The sequence below is a fragment of the Chiloscyllium plagiosum genome, chromosome 7 (assembly GCF_004010195.1).
Source record: "Chiloscyllium plagiosum isolate BGI_BamShark_2017 chromosome 7, ASM401019v2, whole genome shotgun sequence".
Classification (NCBI taxonomy): Eukaryota; Metazoa; Chordata; class Chondrichthyes; order Orectolobiformes; family Hemiscylliidae; genus Chiloscyllium; species Chiloscyllium plagiosum.
Window position 1 is genome coordinate 63727722 of NC_057716.1, and position 20739 is coordinate 63748460.

The following is a 20739-nucleotide window of genomic DNA, read 5'->3' on the forward strand; positions in this document are numbered from 1 at the left end:
CCCAAGTCCCTCCTCCCTACCTTTTATCTTAGCCTGCTTGGCACACCCTCCTCATTCCTGAAGAAGGGCTTATGCCCGAAATGTTGATTCTCCTGCTCCTTTGATGCTGCCTGACCTGCTGCGCTTTTCCAGCAACACATTTTTCAGTTCTGATCTCCAGCATCTGCAGTCCTCACTTTCTCCTAGTTGATGTCTACCTATGATGCCACTTTCAACGAACTATGTACATGTTCTTTTCGGTTTCTTTATTTGATAACACTCCTCAGGATCCTAGCATTAACTGTGTAAGTGCTGCCCTGGTTTCTTACCTCGTGCAACATCTCATACTTATCTGCATTAAACTCCAACTGCACTTGCTCAGCCCACCTGGCCCAGTTGATCAAGGTCCCGTTGTACTCTTAGATAACCTTCTCCACTATACCACCAATTTGGTGTCACCCACAAATGTAATAACTATGTCTCCTATATTCTCAGTCAAATTATTCATATAAATGATGAACAACAGTGGTCACAGCACCAATTCCTGTGGTACTCCACTGGTCACAGGCCTCCAGCAATCCTCCAACAGCAATGTCACCTACCGTCAAGATAATTTTGTATCCAATTGGCTAGCTCTCCCTGGATTCCATTTGATCTAACATTACTAACCAGTGTGCCATATGGTACCTTGTCAAAGGCCTAGCTAAAGTGCAAATGGACAACATCTACTGCTCTGCCCTCATTTATCTTCTTTATCACATTCTCAAAAAACACAATCAAATTTGTGATACACTATGTCCCATGTACAAAGCTCTCAAGTGTAATTTAGTTCAATAGAATATCATCAAACATTGTCAATCATGCTGATATCTAAGAATATGTTTCTGTAATTGTTAGGCACTGGTGCATTGACCTTTTCTCCCACATCATTGTGATTGGCAATTGATACATGTAAAGTAATTAGTCCAAAGATTTGTAAACTAAGTGGACATTATTGAAAATAAATTCTTCCTTATTTGATCTCAAATTAAAATGCTACTTTCTGATAGAATGTACTGCTTTGAGCCCATTTCTGCTATTGTAATGTAGAACATTACAGCTAAAATGCTGAATGAGGCTTTGGTTATGAAACTAAAGCATTGACAGGTGCAATTAATTGAAAAATAGTTATTGTAATTGAGTTGCATGGCCAAGTTGGAAAGGTTGTATTTGCAATGAAAATACTGTTATTGCAAATCGAAGTTTCTGGTCACTGAAATAGATGGAGGGAGGAATCTACATGTGAATCAAATTTATCTAACATGCTTTGAAATGGAGTGACTTCTAATTTTTATTACAACGCCTTAAAAGCCTTACTTCAGCTCAGTTGAGAAATCAAATAGCGGCACTATCCTTCATTATGGCTTAATTTTAAGGAACATTATTCTGGTAAAGCAAGAAAACAATGGGGTTTTGTATTTTTAATTAAAAATCAAATAGAACTTTTATGAAAACATGATTTTAATTTTATATTATTAAGTGATAACCTTATATGTATTTGCCTGCTTATATCATCTTTTTACTTGGTTTGTCAGGGCAGCCGTGAATGCTGAATAGGTGAATTTGTGCAAAATATCTTGTATCCCAGACTACACAAATGGAATGCCCAGCTATGAATTCTCATATTTCAGAGTAGTACCCAGACTTGTTCACAGATACATATAATTTGTGCCATTTGCAAAAAAATTATAAAATAATCAAATTGGCAGATTATTTAAACTTGTGTGAAAACATCAGAATCTTCAAACAAAATCACAGGAATATGCACTTTCTAAATTCCAGAGCTAGTGTGTGTACTATTTTGATTCATGAGTGCTACTGCCCTAGTTCATCCATTTTAGTAGAAAATAAAAGTTTAAAGATATGCAACAATTGCCCTAAAGCTAATTTACTGATCTTCCTTTCTGATGCTCAGAAATTGCAGAAGCTCGGAATCCTTACAGACTGAATGGTAAAGTGTATTTTCATGTCAATGAAGATTCCACATGGATTGTTGGATTAAATGTATATTTTCATATGAATATTTCATGCCTTCTTTAGAAGATGCATAAATATTCTTTTGAATGTAATGGATATTTATATCAGTTTATTTGGTGCATGTATTCACATGCAATTTCATGGTAGTATGAACTTCATACCAGTCTTTCAACTTGTAATCAGTGTAATGGTTGTAAAAGCAATCTTAGCAACATGAAATGCGCTGCTGAGAGGGTACTATTACCTGCTTGGTATAAGGAGCTTAAGTGACCCATCCTTGTAAATAACTTATGTTTGGGCTTCTTTGACAGAAACTGGCTGAAAGCAGTTCATCAGAAGGGAGCACAGTTGACAGGACTCCACCTGGAGAGGGAGAGCAACCAGAAGAAATACCAGAAGAATCTATGGAACCTGAAGCATGCTTTACTGAAGGTATATTTTTGTGTTGCTGATAACAACTAAGTCTGTTCAAGTGCCTCAAAAAAATGTATAATTTAATGCATAGTTGGGCTTGTGTTTGTTTGCACTTTTGATTTTATGACTGTTACAACTGCTTCCATTGACAAAATGATCAAAAGTATGCAATGCAATATTCTGGACACCACTTCTGCTTTTAACTAATATCTGAAAGGATTTTGTAAAAATCTGTAGTGTAATATTGTTATTCCTTGTGATGGCAATAGTCAAAATTAAATCATATTAATTTCTATGAACTATAAATATTTACATCATCATCATATCGGTACAGACAAGTGAAATAGACTATCCCATGTCAGACTTGAAATATATTTTCTCTTTTGTTTCTTGAGAAACAGCAAGGAAGTACTTTTTTGGCAGGATTAGACTGGTGTGAGTGGTGCACCATAGTTTTTTACTGTCATTTCTTTCTGGTTACACTGAGTCCTGAGTAAATGTGGCCAACGTTGATTTCTTAAAATCACATTCCATGTCTATATTCAGACTGAAAATTGAATTACTTTTTTGACTGTGTCTTGTTGAACATTTTGTTATCAGTTTATTGTGGGGGAAAAATAAACATTGATTGTTGTTTCTACTAATCAGCAATTTAAAATGCTGATAGGGAGCCAATCTTTTTGGATTAGGATGAGAAGAATTATTTTCTTCATGTAAAGACCTGCAAATCTTTGGAATTCTTTATCCCAAGGTGTTTTGGAATTTCCATCATTAGAGATTTCAGACTTGGATAAACAACTTTTTTGGTCCCTTGGGGAAAACAAGGTTTATGGGTAGTGGTGTATCATGGTACACTTTCTAGGTATCCACCTTTAAGGCAGATCCATAATATCAAGGTGTGAAGTCCCAGTGTAAAGCTATTCATCTTATCTTCAGTTTCTTTCTCTCTCTCTCTCTCTCTCTCTCTCTCTCTCTCTCTCTCTCTCTCTTTCTCACTGTATAGTGGAGTCAGTGTAGTATCTTTATTCAGTCAGCTATGTGTATACAATGAAGAGTAATATCAGTATGTACAGAACACAAATTATCTGTGTAAGCCTAATATTGTAGCTCTGTAAATAATTAGTATGTTAATAAGCTTCAATACATCAGTCTCCACAAGAACCTGACTTTCTATGGTATATGTTATGCAGACTGTCCTAAAGAAAACCACAAACCACATCAAGGAGTAGGCAAGAAAGTTGAATTGAACCCAATATCAGTTCTGATCATCAGCTCTGCTCTGGTAGAGCAGGCTGGACAAACTCTATGATTTATCCCACTCCAATGTCTTGTTTTCTTGAGTTTACGCAATTACGAGTCAATGCCATTTACAACTTCATCCACAATGGTTAGGTAAATTGGCCATGCTAAATTTCCCATAGTGTTAGATGCATTAGGCAAAGGGAAATGGGACTGGGTGGGTTACTCTTCAGAGGGTCGGTGTGGACTTGTTGGGCCAAAGGGTCTGTTTCCACACTGTAGGGAATCTAATCTAAAAAAAAAAGTCATCATAGAGTTCTAAGATATTAGATTGCTTATGAAAATTTCAGCCCTTAATTTTGTAAAGCAGAGAGACCAAAAGGCCTTTAATGCAAAGGTCAATTGCCAGGAATAATATGACCCAGATGAGCAGGAAGAGTGCCATAGAAAATTAGCCCTCCTGCATCATCAGAAAGTGACTACTATGCCAGTTGCATTCCAAGAACCAGAGCACCAATCATAAGGAAGACAAAGAGTAGCCAGCAGGGATATTTGCACCACATCCATTCCAAGTCTGGGTGGGTATCAACATGACGCCTCTGATCAGAGAGAAATTCAGCAAATCAGTAGGGTTTGGACCATGGGTGTAACCTTTTCCTGTTGCAACACTGTTTTGGGATATAGGAGCTGTGAGCTGTAATAGCATCCTGGGCTGCTACAGGGAAGCCTAGCTTGCTAGTTCCTTTGAAGGAACTGTTCCCACTGTACATTCAGTTCAACCTTGGCCTGAAAATGACTGCTTAGGACCAAGTTCACTGGCTGTCAGTCATCGTAGTGAAGGTGTATGACGTGTGTGAAGAATTAAAATTACTTGTTGAATTGATTAGCTGGGTTACCTGTTAACCTTTGTGATTGTGACTGGATTTCATTTTGAATGGATTTTACTTTCTGCCTGCATGCAATCTCAGTTTCCCTTGATTTCACAAGTTCCATACCCTCTGACCCAAACCCTCTGCAAATATCTGAAGTTAATGACATTTTGTTTTCCAGTGGCTGAATATTGGCACGCCCTCAATGATATGTGCAATGGTGGGAAAGTTGGGCAAACAATAGCAAGAATTAAATAAGTGAGATTCTTGATATGGAGAAAAGAAATGTCTGATTTTGTATGTGAATCTCAGTGGCAAGGAGTCAATTTGCATTCATTAATATCTCATTAATATCTATCTCATCTCATTTCTATGACGTTACAGTTCTCCCTGAAACAGAGAGAAATTAGACAGCGACAATTCTCGTCTCGTAAGTTGTTCTCTTGGTTTCCATCTTGGCCAGCATGCTCCAACATCGTAGACACACTCCATGGGCAGTACCCATCTGCTCTCTCTGTTGGCAGAGTCAGGCAACTGGAAAACACAAGCCTAAATAAATCATCATGGTACATTTCAGACTAATTTATAATATAGTTCAACATTTAAGAACTGTACTTTGCAACCACACTAAGACCATATATTACAGTGCTGCTGCTAGCACACTTTGCACAATGGAACAGGCACCCATCTCATGCACCTTCACAAAGGTCACATGAAGGCAGTTAACTTGCTATTTAGCACTCACTCACTTTGTGCCTACTCGAATGCTCACAGCATTTCTGCCTTGCCTTACCTTCTTTGGCAGATAGAAAGCCAGACAGCTCATTCTATCTGCCAGAAATTAACAGTCAAAGGATAAACATATCACTGTATGGCATGCTGCTAAACCAATGTCACACCTACAGCATATAGCATCAGCAAAAAACACAGCATGTGCTTCAGTCAGAACAACCTCTCTCTCGATGTTGGAAAAATGAAAGAACCGATCATTGACTTTACTAAGAAGGGAGGAGAACATGCCCACATCTACATCTACAGAACTGAGGTCGAATCGGGTGGAGAGTGTCTAGTTCCTAGGAGTGATGATAACTCACAACCTGTCCTGGTCTTCCCACGTAGATGCAACGGTCAAGGAGGCACAGCAACGCCACTTCTTCCTCATGTGGCTCAGGAAATTTGGCATGTTCATAAGGACCTTCACCAACCTCTACAGATGCACAATTGAAAGCGTACTATTTGGGCGCATAACAGCCTGATGTGGCAACTGCTTTGCCCAGGACTGTAAGAAACTACAGAGGATGGTATGCACAGCCCAGACCATCATGGGAGCTAACCTTCCATCTATGGACTCCTTTTACACAGCTCGCTGCTGCAGAAAGACTGCCAACATCATCAAAGACTCTTCTTAGCCCAGTAATGATCTCCTACAACTTCTTCTGTCAGGCAGAGGATACGGAAAAGCCTGAACGCATGCACCAGTAGGTTCAAGGACAGCTTCTTCCTGGAAGCTATTAGACTATTGAGTTGACTCTTTAGCCTCAAATAATGCTGATCTTGCTAACATTCATCTCTGTTATATGCCCTCTGCAATTTGCCTGTCTAACTCTTTTGTTCTGCATATTCTTGCTTACTATGACCTGCCTGTACTGCTTGTAAACAAAGCTTTTTACTGTACTTCGGTACATATGACAGTAAATTAATTAATCTATCAATATCTGAAGTTGAACTGGAGTAGTCCTCAGTCCAGTCAGGGTACACTATCGTCAGTCAGGAGCTGCTTTGTCCTCAGTTAGGTGAGGTGTACTGAGTGAAAGAGTAGAAAGCAAAAAGAGCAGAAAAGTTTAGTAGTTTGTGGATTGAGGTGGGTGAAAACCAATGAGGGAAAGTGCTGCACTGATCTTCTTTCTCCACAAAACTAAGTACCACGATCTTTTCTCTATTAAAGACAAACACTAAGTTAGGAACCTCGAAGTGGATTTTTTACAAGCTTGCACTTAGCCTATTAAGTTCCTTTTTATATTATTCTATGGCATATTCATTCATCCTAGGAGATGAGGAACTTCTTCCTGTGTATGACCCCCAGGTGTACAGGACCTCCAAGGCCATACCCGCAAAACAAGACAAAGGCTTCAGGCTGTCGCCCAGTCCATGGCAAATGATAGGAGCCATGCAGGACTGCTCCTAGACAGAATGATTGTGCCTATCAGGATGCACAAAGACCTTCTAAGTATGGGTTTTGGACCACATGTGCTGCTCAGTTCTAGGATCTTCAATAAATGACAAGTTGCTCTCAGAGCATTGTGGTAAGATTGCGTAGAAGTACAGCATGATTCTTGCTGTGAGGACTCAAATAATAATTAAAACAGTGTGTTTGGTCAGACATAATGAGAAAACCTGCTCAGCCTCACAGCAAGAATCATTCCACCAAACCCAATGCAATTGTCACTTAGCCCAAAACTGTAAGATTCTGCCCTGTCTCCATTGTCTCTTTAGGAAGAGAATTCCAAAGACATTTGCAAGAAAATGTGTCTCCTCATCTCTGCCTTAATTGGGTGGTCCCTTATTTTTATATAATGGCCCCGATGTCTCTTAGTTATACCTTTGAGAGACATGCTCATGATATCATCATTGTATCATAGCATGTGACTTGAGAGTAAAAAGGTCACAGACTCCATTTTAATCATGGTGACTTTTAGAATGACATACTGATGAAAATATGTTATCCTTTGGCAACAAATAGCTTAATGTTAGCTCTGACATTCATCATTATGAAGTGCTTCAAGAAATTAGTAATGGCACACATCAACTCCAGCTTCCCAGATTGCATTGCTCCACTGCAATTTGCCAACCTATTGCAACATCTCCCTGGACCTACACTCATTTTTGGAACATCTGGATAACAAAGCCACCTACTTCAGACTCCTATTCATTGACTTTAGCTCCATCTTCAACACCTTAATTGCAATTAAACTCATCTCCAAACTCTTGACACCTAGTACTCTGCTTCCTACTATGCAACTGGATGCTTGACTTCCAGACAACAAACCAATATTTGTGAGGAAAGGTGACAAAACCTCCTTCATGGCAATCATTAACACTGGTGCCCTGCAAGGCTTTTATTCTCAGCCTCTTACTATAGTCCTTATACAGTTACGACTTTGTGGCCATATTCAATCTAACTCCATTTGTAAGTTTTCTGACAATACCACTGTCATGGGTTGGATCTTAAACGATGACTAGACAGTGTACAGGAAAGAGACAGAGAGCTTTGTGGTGTGGTGTAACAACAACAATCGCTGTGTCAATGTCAGCAAAGTGAAGCAGCTGGTCATGGACTTCAGGAAGCAGAGTGAGGTGGAAATGGTGAGAGCTTCAAGTGCCTCAGAGTAATATCATCAACAATCTATCCTGGTTCATCCACGTCGATGCACACCAATGTCTTTACTTCCTCAGATCGCCAAAGAAATGTGGTATGTCCACAATGACTGTTACAAATTTTTATCAATGCACCATAGAAAGCATTCTATCTGGATGTATCATAGCTTGGTCTGGCATCTGCTGTGCCCAAGAGTGCAAGAAATTGCAGAGAGTTGTGAACGTAGCCCAATACATCACAGAAATCAGCCTTTAATCCACTGCCTTGGGAAAGCAGCCATCATAATCAAAGAGGTTATACTTTCTTCCACCCTCTTCCATTGGGCAGAAAAAATTGAAAATAGATACCCAACAGATTCAAGAATAGCTTTTTCCCCTCTGTTATCAGATTTTTGTTTTGAATACACCTCTCATATGCTAGAGTTGGTCTTTCCCTGCACCTTCTGTGTAGCTGTAACATTGTATTCTACATTCTGTTCTGTTACCCTGTTGTACTTCTGCAAGGGATAATTTGCTGAATAGCACACAAGACAATACTTTTCACTGTATGGTGGATCATGTGACAATAATAAATCAAATCAAATAAAAAGCACAGAAGTGCCTATAAATGTAAATATATATTCCTAGTTTCTTACATGACAAGGTTAACATAACTTTAACTGATGTTGGAGGAAAAACCGACAACAGATGACCCTTTTATTTTTAAATCATGATACCAAGCTCGAGATTCTTCCACAAGAGGAAGTATCCTTTCCACACCAACCCTGTTCCCTCCATGGGAACTTTTATGGTCGAAGAAGTTGCCTGTTTCTCTTTTAAACTTTAGTAGAGATAAGCTTAGTTTATAGAATCTTCCCTCATATCTGGAATCAGTAGGATGTTTTATATGTAAATTGAAACTTCTCTGAACTACTTCCAAAGCATTTGCATTCTTAATTAAAGAAGGTGACAATTCTTTCACATAATGTTTGAAACATAACTTTCCTACTTTGTTCATTCAGTTCCCCTCAGTAGAAACAATAAAATTCTATTAGGTTTTCTAATTGCCTGGTGACGTGCATACTAACTTTTTGCCATTCATGCATCAGGACACCCAGATGCCTCTGTAACTCAGAACCCTGCAATTTCTCACCAATTAGTTTTTCTTTATTCTTTCTCCCAACTTGGACAATTTCATAATTTTCTTTATTATACTCCAGTTTCCAGATCTTTCCCCATGCATTTAACTTATCCATAATGCTTTACAGTCTTGTTATGTCATATTACTTTCATATCTATCTGTGTTTGATCAGCAAATTTAACAGCTATACATTCAGCCCCTTTATCCAAGACATTTATATAAATTGTAAAAAGATTAGGGCCCAACACTGATCCCTGTGGCATGCCAAACAGAAAATGGTCCATTTATTTATAACTTTAAAAAAGAAAGAAGTTAACAAGTTGAGCACTGGCCCTATAGAAAGTGTTTCTGGGAAATAGTAATAGAAAATTGTAAGAATGGAAGATGAATTGTACTGGGATTTTGCAATAGCCTTTACTATACAGGATATAAGAAACATCCCAGAAATAGCTGTAGATCAGGAAGAAATCCAGGACATCTCTACTCTCTGTTAGGTAGACAAACTGCAATGCATGACAATATGTTATCTCCAACACCATGAACTTTTATTTTATGCAATAACTTTTCATGGGGCAACTTATCAAATGGTGTCTAGAAATACAAGCATAGTACATTCACTGGTTCCCCTTTATCCACAGCATCAATTACTTCTTCAAATAACCCAGTGGATCAGCTAAACATTATTTCCCCTTATGACTCTACTTGATTACTTTGAATATCTATAACATCCTAATAATGCTTCTAACATTCCTTTATAACAGATGCTAAGCTGACTGCCATGTAGTTTCCTGATTTCTGTAACTTTTTTGAATAAGTTACTTTCTTTATTTTCATCAAATTTAAGGAGTTTTAGAGAATTAAAATGCATCAATTAGCTCAGTAGCCATTTCTTTTAAAATCATAGGATGAAATTCTTCAACAAACAGGGACTTGACAGCCCACAACTCCAACAATTTTCTTCAGTGCTACTTCCCCAGTAATTATAATTTCCCAGAATTCCTCCTTCCCATTTCCTAATTTACACCTATTGCTGGGATGTTTCTTTTATCCTGTAAAATCCATCTTCCATCTTTATTATTTCCCATTATTATTTACTATATCCACTTTCTATCGGGCCAGTGCTCAATTTGTTAACTAGTTTATAGAATTATTGATGGTAACTCTGACTATCTATTTATTTATCTATACATAGCTTTTTCTTGTACTCTAATTTTTCACTCCTTTAATGTTTTAGTCGTTCTTGGCTTTTTAAATATTTTGTCCAGTCTTCTGACCTGCCAACCACCTTTGTGCATTTTATCTTTACATTTAATGCTATCTTTATTTTCTTTCAGTTAACCATAGATTGTGAATCCTCTCATCAGATTTTGTCTTTCTCATTGGAATATTTCTAAGTGTGTATTCTGAAGTTCCTTCAAATGTTTGTCACTGTATCTCTGTTGACATATTTCTTAAGCTAATTTACCAATTCACCTTATATGGCTCTGCACTCATGCCTTCATAATTGTCCTAATTTAATTTTAAAAAAACTAGTTTTGGACCCACTCTTTTCTCCCTCAAATTGAATGTAAAATTAATTCATGTTAAGCTCACTGTTGCCTATGGGCAATAAATTCTAAAGCACCAGGAGCTGATAATATTTGTTAATTTTTAAATCTTAAGAAGTTGTTGCCTGTGTATTACACTCAGGAAAGGCTGAAGTAGTTCATACTGAATATTAGTGAAAATTTTTGACTGTATTCTACAGGCTGTCACAACTGGATTTTTAATCAATTATTTTCATCATTTTATGTATAAACCGTCAGCTCTTATTTGCATATTGTTGCCATGATCTGCACAATACTGTAAAATTTTCATTTTCAATAAAATGTTGTATAAGAGATATAGTTAAGTGAAATTTTGTGTATTATCATGCGGCAAATCATCACTGCCAAATTCAGTCAAATGATAATAATTCAAACTGACTGTAACTCTATTTTGTAAGATGAACACATTTAAATTTAAATAAGTGTTTAAATCTTAAAATTATCCAGTATTAAACCTAATATTTGGTAGATTGTTACAAAAAGTACAAATTTAGAGACATTGATCTCCAATTTGTCATTTGTTATTAACTTCACAAAATATTTTGTTTAGCTCCAAATGATAGTTATTGTTGAACTTGCATTTAGTATATATTTGATATTAAGAAATGTTATTGTTCATAAACCTCATTGACAAGAGACATTTGATCATTTTGGCTGTAATTGTAAAGATTATGATAGAAGAGAAAAATGACATTATACACTATCAGTAGTTTTCTCAGCTAAGATGCTATGCCTGTTCATGTCATTACTTATATGTTTCAGTTGACCTACTTTTGCAGTGATGCAGAAAGTGTCATATTTCATAGTGTCTCGCGATAACTTGAGGTGAACAACATTACTGATCGTAAAATACAATGGATAATTGTAATGATGGAACTTGAACAATTGAAAACATAAATATGAGGAAATGCTTAGTTAACTGGTAAAATAAACCACCGTGAAAATAATAAAGCAAACAGTAGTTGAAATACCGCAAGGAAAAAGCAACCAATTCCAGGAAACTCATTTCTATGTTTTAATCTTTCCATCGATAATAATTGTAATTGTATATGCATATTGGATTTATCTGACAGGTTTTGATTCATCTCAGATGGTGAGTCAGTCATTCATGGGAAACCGTTACGGGAGCCATTTTCTGTCTATGTTGGCTTAAAGTTGTTATAGAATTTGGTTTGACAATTACTGGACAAAACTGGAAGATTGGAAAAATAGTGGCAGCTTCAGAATGAACCAGTAGTTTTAATCCTCCAATGACTGTGAATTAGAAGCTCAGCAGAGGACTGCATAAAGGAGGTTGGGAAGGAGTGAGAAGCAAGCTGAAAGATGACTTTTTTTGTATGACTATTAGTTCTACATTCTATTTGACTACATGTTTTTGCATACAGTAACTAAAGTTTTTTTTTGTTTATTTGTGGTGCTTGGGCATAATTTATTACCCAGTTCTAACTGCCATGACTGCAGTTAGGGGCAAGTATATTTCTGTGGGAATCAAATGTAGGCCAGACCAGTGATTGTCTTGACTCAAGGGCATTTGCAAACTAGATGGGTTTTTATAACAGTCACTGCATGTTATCATTAGACATATTTTTTATTACAGATTTTTATTAAATTTCACCATCTGTCATGGTAGGATTCAAGCCCATTACAGCAGAATATTACCCTGTTTTTCTAAATTACTAGCTACCGTTACCATTATGTCACCACCATGTGACTTTTATTATATTGCTTTGTCTTTTGGTCATTATTTTGACAGAAAGGATTTTGGGAAAATAGCTTTTTTTAAATGTTGTATTTGAAAATATAGTGTATTGGTGCAGGATTTCTAAAAGAAAAACACTTTGAGGAAAGCTGTTGATATTTGAATGAGCATTCTGTTTCCTTTAAAGAATGTAAATCCACTATTGTTAATTTAAAAAAAAACACCCCACACCTATTGTGAGCATCTTAATCAGCCTGTTCAGACATGTTATGACACGTATCTGGGGCACATGGAACTTGAATCATGGCATATCTGTTCAAGTGGGCACCTCTGGTGTTTTGTTCTCCTATCTGATCTTCAGAAATTTCAAAAGGCACTCAAATGAAAGTGTTTGAGCTCCTTGGTGTGACACAGGTACCCAACTCAAGCCTTGTTTGCTAAAAGTAAAGTGGGTAGAACTATTGCAATATAGACTTTCTGCTTGATCGGCAGACACATTCCTAGATTCTTCATTCCCAGGTTGATTTTTAAAATCTGCGATTGTCTACACTTACATTCAATATAGACAGCTCAAGAGTGCACTACTCAAACATAGAAGTATAGAAAACAGGAGCAGAAGTAGACCATTCAGCCCCTTGAGCCTGCTTCGCCATTCATTATGATCATGACTGATCATCCAGCTCAACAGCTGATTTCTGCTTTTTCCCAATATCCTTTGATCTCCTTAGTCCCAAGTGCTATATCCAGCTCATTCTTGAAATCACACAATGTTTCAGCTTTGACTACTCTCTGAGGTAGCAAATTCCGCAGATTCACCATTGTTTGGTGAAGAGTTTTGCTTCATTTCAGTATTAAATAGTTTTCTCTGTACCCTTAGACTGTGACCCCGATTCTGGACTCCCACACCATCTGGAATATCCTTGCTGCATCTATCCTGTTTACTCCTGTTAGAATTTTATAGGTTGCTATGAGACCCTGTTTATTCTTCTAAACTCCAGTGGATATAGTCATAACTGAACCTGTCCTCATACCCCAGTCACACCAGCCCAAGAGTCTGTCTGGTAAACCTTTACTGCACTCCCTCTTTAGAAAGGGCATCCTTCTTCAGATAAAGAGATCAAACCTGCACATAATATTCCAGGTGTGATCTCACTAAGGCATTGTACAATTACAGCAAGACATTTCTGCTCCTATACTCAAATACTCTCACTACAAAGGCCAACATACCATTTGCCTCCTTTACCACCTGCGTGCTTATCTTCAGCAACTGATGTACGAAGACACCCAAGTCTCCTTGCATATTTTCCTCTCTCAGTTTATAGCTGATCAGATAATAATCTACTTTCCCGTGTTTGCTGTCAAAATGGATAATATCACATTTATCCTCATTATACTGCATCTGCCATTCACTTATCCACTCACCCAGCTTATCCAAGTTACATTGGAGTATCTCTGCTTCCTCCTCAATGTTCACCCTCACACCATTAAGATAAGTAAATCTATCCACTGCTGACAGGCCCTGAAATGACAGGCTCAAGTTAGGGCTTTCCTGGTACAGACTGGAGCAATGCTTCAAATTTCCTCTTGCTGAACAAAGGCCTCAAGTGTCTTTTACATGGAAAACAAGTCCATGCTAGATTGTGTGTTTGTATCAGAATCGGCATCCAGTGCACAGTCATGGGCAAACATGAAATGAAGTATACCATTGGAGACCTGGCCTGGAAGGGTGTCAGATTGAACAGTATTCCATTAATACAATATTAAATTCTGATGTCAGGATGAACAATTGAGAGCATTGGACAACTTAGGCAGAGCAAAACAAAACACGCCAAAGAGAGCTGACATAAGCATGGAAATGGATCAGAATTGGAAGCTGGACAATGTCACAATTCAATAAGGGTGCTTGAGAGACAACAGAATACTCTGAAAGTGTTAGCCTTACATCAGTGGAAGAGAAAATGCTAGTAAAGGATGTGAATAATGGATGTTTTGGATAACAAGGATCTAATTGGGCACAGTCGGCATGAATTTGCAAATAGGAAATCATAGTCGATAAGTCTGCCACTGGAAAAGCACAGCAGGTCAGGCAGCATCTGAGGAGCAGGAGAGTTGACATTTTGGGTACAAACCCGACATCAGGAATGTATTGGGGTGAAGGGCACTGTCAGAAAAACAGGAGGGTAGGGATGGGGCTGGGGGAAGGTAGCTGGGAAGGTGATAGGTAAATGGAGGTGGGAAATGATCGTAATATGTTAGAATGGAGATGGAGCGAATAGGTGGGAAGGAATTTGGACAGGGAAGACAGTTCAAGAGGGCGGTGCTGAGTTGGAGGGTTGGATCTGGGATGAGGTAGAGGGAGGAGACATGAGGAAACTGGTGAAATCGGTGTTGATGCTGTGTGGTTGGAAGGCCCAAAGGCAGAAGATGAGACATTCTTCCTGCAGGTGTTAGATGGCTTCAAATTGGTGATGGAGGAGGGCTAGGACTTGCATGTCCTTAACAGTGTAGCAGGGAGAGTTGAAGTGGTCAGCCACAGGGCAATGGGGTTGTTTGATGCATGTGTCCCAGAGATGTTCCCTGAAATGTTCCAGGAGTTGGCATCCTGTCTCCTCAGTATAAAGGAGACCACATCGAGGGCAATGGACACGGTAGATGAGGTGTTTGGATGTGCACGAAAATCTCTGCCAGATGTGGAAGGAACTTTTGGAGCCTTGGACGGAGGTAGGAAATCATGTTTGACAAATCTATTGGAATGGATCGAAAATGCTACAAAATTGTTGGGAGTTGGTGCACGTACATTTTGATTTTTAGCCTTTTGATGAGGTACCACATAGAAGATTGGTTATCAAAATTAAAGTACATGAGATAGAAGATGATGTGCTGGCATTGATTAATGATTGGCTAACAGGCAGAAAACAGAGCATAGGAATCAGTAGCTCATTGTCACTTTGGCAGTTTGTGACTAAAGTAGTGCAAGGATCAGAATTTAGGCCCCAGGTGTTCAAAATAATGAACACCTGGTAATGAGTTGGATGTGAGATTAAGGCTGTGTGGCACAGTGGTAATGTCCCTACCTCTGAGACAAAAGGCCCAGGTTCAATTGCAGACTACTCCAGTGGTGTGTCATAACATCTCTGAGCAGATTGTTTAGAAAAATGGGCCTCTTTTAACATGTGGTAGTGTCCCTACCTCTGAGCCACTAGGCCTGTGTTCAAGTCCAGCTGCTCTAGTCGTGTATCATAACATGTCTGAACAGGTTTATATCAAAAGAAAAGCTTTGATGTTGAATAAGAGCTCTTGTGTTACAATGGTAGTGCCCCATCTCTGAGGTAGGAGGCCCAGTTTCAAATTCTAGCTTCTCCAGAGGTGTGTAATAACATCTCTTAACAGGTTGATTCAAAAAATATCTCTAGACATGGGAACCAAATGAAGTGTTTCAAAATTTGCCGTTGATACATAGCTGAGCAGGAATATGTTGTGAGAAAGATATAAAGCAGATTCATATAGATTTGACAGTCTTATTGAATGGGTCAGAACATCAAAAATAGAATATTATGTGGAAAAATATGAGGCTACCACTTTGGTAGGAAGGACAGGTGTGCAGAGTATTCCTAAGATGGCAAATATTTGGAAAATACAAAAGGACTGAGGTGTCCTTGTCAGTAAGTCACTGAAGTAGACAGGCAGGAGGTGAAGACAAATTTAACCTATCCCCACTTCACCACCCTGTCCCACCACCTCCTTTATCTGCAGCTCCCCTACACCCACCCCAGTCCTGAAGAAGGGTAAAACCCGAAACATCGACTTCTCCACCTCTTGATGCTGCCTGGTTTGCTGTGTTCTTTCAACCTCCTGCCTGTCTACTTTGGAGTCCAGCATCTGCAATCTTTTTGTCACAAGTTAGTCACTGAAAGAACCATGCAGGTGCTGTAAGCTATTGGGAAGACTAATTGAATGTTTGTCTTAATTCTAAGAGGATTTGAGTGCAAGAGTGGTGAAGTCTTGTTTCCATTATATAGAAGCTTAGAAAGATTGTACCTGGAGTAGTGTGTGCAGTTTTGGTCTCCTCACCCCAGGATGGATATTATTACCATTGAGGGAGTATAACTGATGTTCACCAGATTTGATCCTGGGATGTGGAAATGTTCTACGAAATGAGACTGGGAAAATTGGCACTGTATTTCATATACAGATTTGAAGAATGAGATGTGATCTCATTGAAGCCTACCAAATACTTAAATACAAAACAAAATACAACAGAGGAGGCTCTGTCTACAGCATAAAAGATACAATTTTCCAACCCCTTTCAATTCTGGAGAAGACACATATTGGACTTGAAACCTCAAATTCTGTTTCTCTCTCCACAGATGCTAACAGACCTGCTCAGTTTCTCCAACAGTTTGTGTTGTCCCTGTCTCAGCTCATCTGCTACTAAAATCCTCTTTTTTTTTTTTGTTACCTTTATATTTGACCATGCCAACTCACTTCTGGCTGGTCCTTCACATTCTTTTATAAAGTCATGCAAAATCTGAAATTGTGTTTTCAGATATCAGTTTACGCACAATTCATATAGAGTCATAGTCATAGAGTCATAGAGATGTACAGCACAGAAACAGACCCTTCGGTCCAACCCGTCCATGCCGACCAGATATCCCAACCCAATCTAGTCCCATCTGCCAGCACCTGGCACCTCCCTTCAAACCCCAATTATTGATATGCCCATCCAGATGCCTTTAAATGTTGTAATTGTACCAGCCTCCACCACTTCCTCTGGCAGCTCACTCCATATACGTACCACCCTCTGAGTGAAAAAGTTACCCTTTCGGTCTCTTTTATATCTTTCCCCTCTCACCCTAAACCTATGCGCTCTAGTTCTGGACTCCCCATCCAAGGGAAAAAGCTTTGTCTATTTATTCTATCCATGCCCCTCATGATTTTATAAACCTCTACAAGGTCACCCCTCAGCCTCCAACGCTCCAGGGAAAACAGCCCCAGCCTATTCAACCTCTCCCAATAGCTCAAATCCTCCAGCCCTGGCAACATCCTTGTAAATCTTTTCTGAACTCTTTCAAGTTTCACAACATCTTTCCAATAGGAAGGAGATCAGAACTGCACACACTATTCAACATTCGCCTAACCAATGTCCTGTACAGCCGCAACATGACCTCCCAACGCCTGTACTCAATACTCTGACCAATATAGGAAAGCATACCAAACGCCTTCTTCACTATCCTATCTGCCTGAGACTCCACTTTCAAGGAGCTATGAACCTGCACTCCAAGGTCTCTTTGTTCAGCAACACTCCCAAGGACCTTACCCTTAAGTGTATGTCCTGCTAAGATTTGCTTTCGCAAAATGTAGCACCTTACATTTATCTGAATTAAACTCCTTCCACTACTTCTCAGCCCATTGGCCCATCTGATCAAGATCTCGTTGTAATCTGAGGTAACCCTCTTCGCTGTTCAGTACACCTCCAATTTTGGTGTCATTAGTAAACTTACTAACTATACCTCTTATGCTCACACCCAAATCATTTATGTAAATGACAAAAAGTAGTGGACCCAGTACTGATCCTTATGGCACTTCACTGGTCACAGACCTCCAATCTGAAAAACAACTCTCCAACACCACTCTCTGTCTTCTACCTTTGAGCCAGTTCTGTATCCAAATGGTGAGTTTTCCTGTATTCCATGAGATTTAACCTTGTTCACCAGTCTCCCATAGGGAACCTTGTCGAACACCTTACTGAAGTCCATATATATCACATCTACTGCTCTGTTCTCATCAATTCTCTTTATTACTTCTTCAAAAAACTCAATCAAGTTTATGAGACATGATTTCCCACGCATAAAGCCATGTTGACTATCCCTAATCAGTCCTTGCCTTTCCAAATACATGTACATCCTGTCCCTCAGGATTCCCTCCAACAACTTGCCCACCACCGACATCAGGTTCACGGTCCATGGTTCCCTGGCTTGTCTTTACCACCCTTCTTAAACAGTAGCACCATGTTAGCCAGCCTCCAGTCTTCTGGCACCTCACCTGTAATTATCGATGATACAGATATCTCAGTAAGAGGCCCAGCAATCACTTCTCTAGCTTCCCACAGAGTTCTAGGGTATACCTGATCAAGTCCTGGAGATTTATCCTCTTTTATGCATATCAAGACTTCCCGCACTTCCTCCTCTGTAATACAGATATTTTTCAAGATGTCACCATCTTTTTCCCTACACTCTATATTTTCCATTTCCTATTCACAGTAAATGTGTTGCATGAGATCTAACCTTGCTAACCAGTCTCCTATGGGGAACGTGGTCATATAACCAACTAAAATTTGTGTCCTCATTATTTTAACAAAAATATTTATTTGAAATGGGTCAGTGCAACCTCAAAAATACCAGAGAGGAATTTCAGATTTCTGTTCTGAAATCCTCGAAGGACATTTCATGCCCTGTTTGATTTACTTATATGAATCTAAACAGTCATCAATTGCCCTTGAATAATTGGTAAACTCTGAATGTTTATTTGCGAATTCCAAATATGGGAGAAAAATGAAGAAAATCTGTCTCAAATATGCTCTGCATACTTGTAAAATATTTACAACAATGATCTGGTTAGCATTTATCAAGTGAAATATGGGTGCAGTTGTATATCTAGCAAGGAAAAGGTTGATTAATTATAGTAATGCATAAACAGACATGCAAGCAACATGGAAAATCAAGCAAAGGTCAGTGCAAAAATTACTGATATGTATTTATTGCATTAAGTTTGAAGTTGAATATACATTGTTCATTTTAATTTAAAATTGGTTGCACCTTTGAATTCAATATGATTCATTTAATATTAGCTCTTTGGAGCAGCTGCCACTTCAAGATTGGTTGTTGAAGGCATTTTGATGTATTTTGAAGACATGGAAAAACATTTAAAGTAAAAAGTAAAGATCTGTGCAGATGTGTATGTTTTTTAAACCTGTAACTTTGCATTCCTTATTCATGCAATAGTGAAGGAAGACATATCCTTCACATGTTTTTCAAAGAACAGTATGCATTGTATGTATTAAAAGTTAAAGCAATATTCTGTTTCTTTTTTTTAACGAGAAAAACTGCCACTGAAGTTAAGAATTGTAAAATGAGGGAATGTGCAAACTGTAGCTGTGCACATTGTACAGACAACAAATATTCCTTCAACTGTAATGTATTACAGTTGAATAAGAACATAAAATGATGAAAATACTTAATAGATCTGGCAGCATCCATGGAGAGGTCAACTAAGTTCATATTTCAGGTCAATTACCTTCTGTTAGAACTTGAAGGAATTATAGATTTAACAGTTTAAAAGAAAGCACAGACCCAGGGAAAAAGGAAGAGGAAAAAGCGAAAAGGTGGGTCTGTAATGAGGCTGAGGGTAGGAGTGCTTAAATAATGAGGAGTTGATGATGCAAGAAAAAATGTGTACAAATTTAAAAATCACATAACACCAGGTTATAGTTCAACAGGTTTATTTGGAAGCACCAGCTTTTGGAGTGCTGTTCCATCATCAGTTGATTGTGGAGTATAAGATCATAAGACACACAATTTCTGGTAAAAGTTTACAGTGTGATGCCACTGAAATTATATATTGAAAAAGAGCTGGATTGTTTGTTAAGTCTCTCATCTATTGGAATGGCCATGTTGGTTTCAGTTCTTTCATATGTAAATCCCAGAACCTTTTTTAAAGTTACATTCTCAAGTGCTATGTCGCTTCAGATAATGCATTGAAGGTGTGAGGTGCCCTGTGCCCCAATGTTCAGACTGATTCTATTTCTAGAAAAGGGATTTACATAATCTTACATACATTCATGCAGTTGTTGAGCAAAATAAAATGTAATTCTGCAAGTACAAATTCACCCCACAAAATTCTATGTTTGTGTGTGTTGGGGAGGGGTGGGGGAGGCAGGAGGCAATGAGTGTCTGTGAGAGAGAGTGTATATGTGTATGTGTGTGAGTGCAAAAGGGTATAAGTCTTTGAGAGGGTGTGTGTGTGTGAGAGAGAGAGAAGGAGGGAGGGTGCAGTGGGGTCACATGTGGTGTAACATGAACCCAAGATCTTGGTTGAGGCCATCCCCATGATTACAAACTTGGCTATATGCCCCATAGGCCACTTTGCGTTATTGCCTGTACCAAAGTCCACCTTGGAGGATGGTCACCCGAAGGTCCAAGGTCGAATGTCCTGGACCACTGAAGTTTTCTCCGACTGGGAGGGAACACTCTTGTCTGTTGAATTTGTGTGGTATTCATTCATCTGTTGCCGTAACCTCTAATCGGTCTTGGCAATGTACCGTGCCTCAGGGCATCCTTGCCTGCAGCATATGAGATAGACAATGTTGGCCAAGTCACAACTGCTAATCTCTGAGCACCATCCCACAAGTCATCTGCTTTATCCTCGAACGCAACATTTTCACCT

The 20739-nt window shown here is 38.7% G+C and overlaps 1 protein-coding gene across 6 annotated transcripts in view; it reads left to right on the forward strand.

Moving 5' to 3' along the window:
* scn1laa (sodium channel, voltage-gated, type I-like, alpha) overlaps positions 1-20739 on the forward strand; it is a 196914-nt gene that overhangs the window by 101611 nt on the left and 74564 nt on the right. For all 6 annotated transcript variants that reach the window (XM_043693899.1, XM_043693898.1, XM_043693903.1 and 3 more), the window contains one exon: positions 2307-2427. In XM_043693899.1, coding sequence (XP_043549834.1) covers positions 2307-2427 — 121 coding nt within the window. The remainder of the gene's footprint in view (positions 1-2306; positions 2428-20739) is intronic.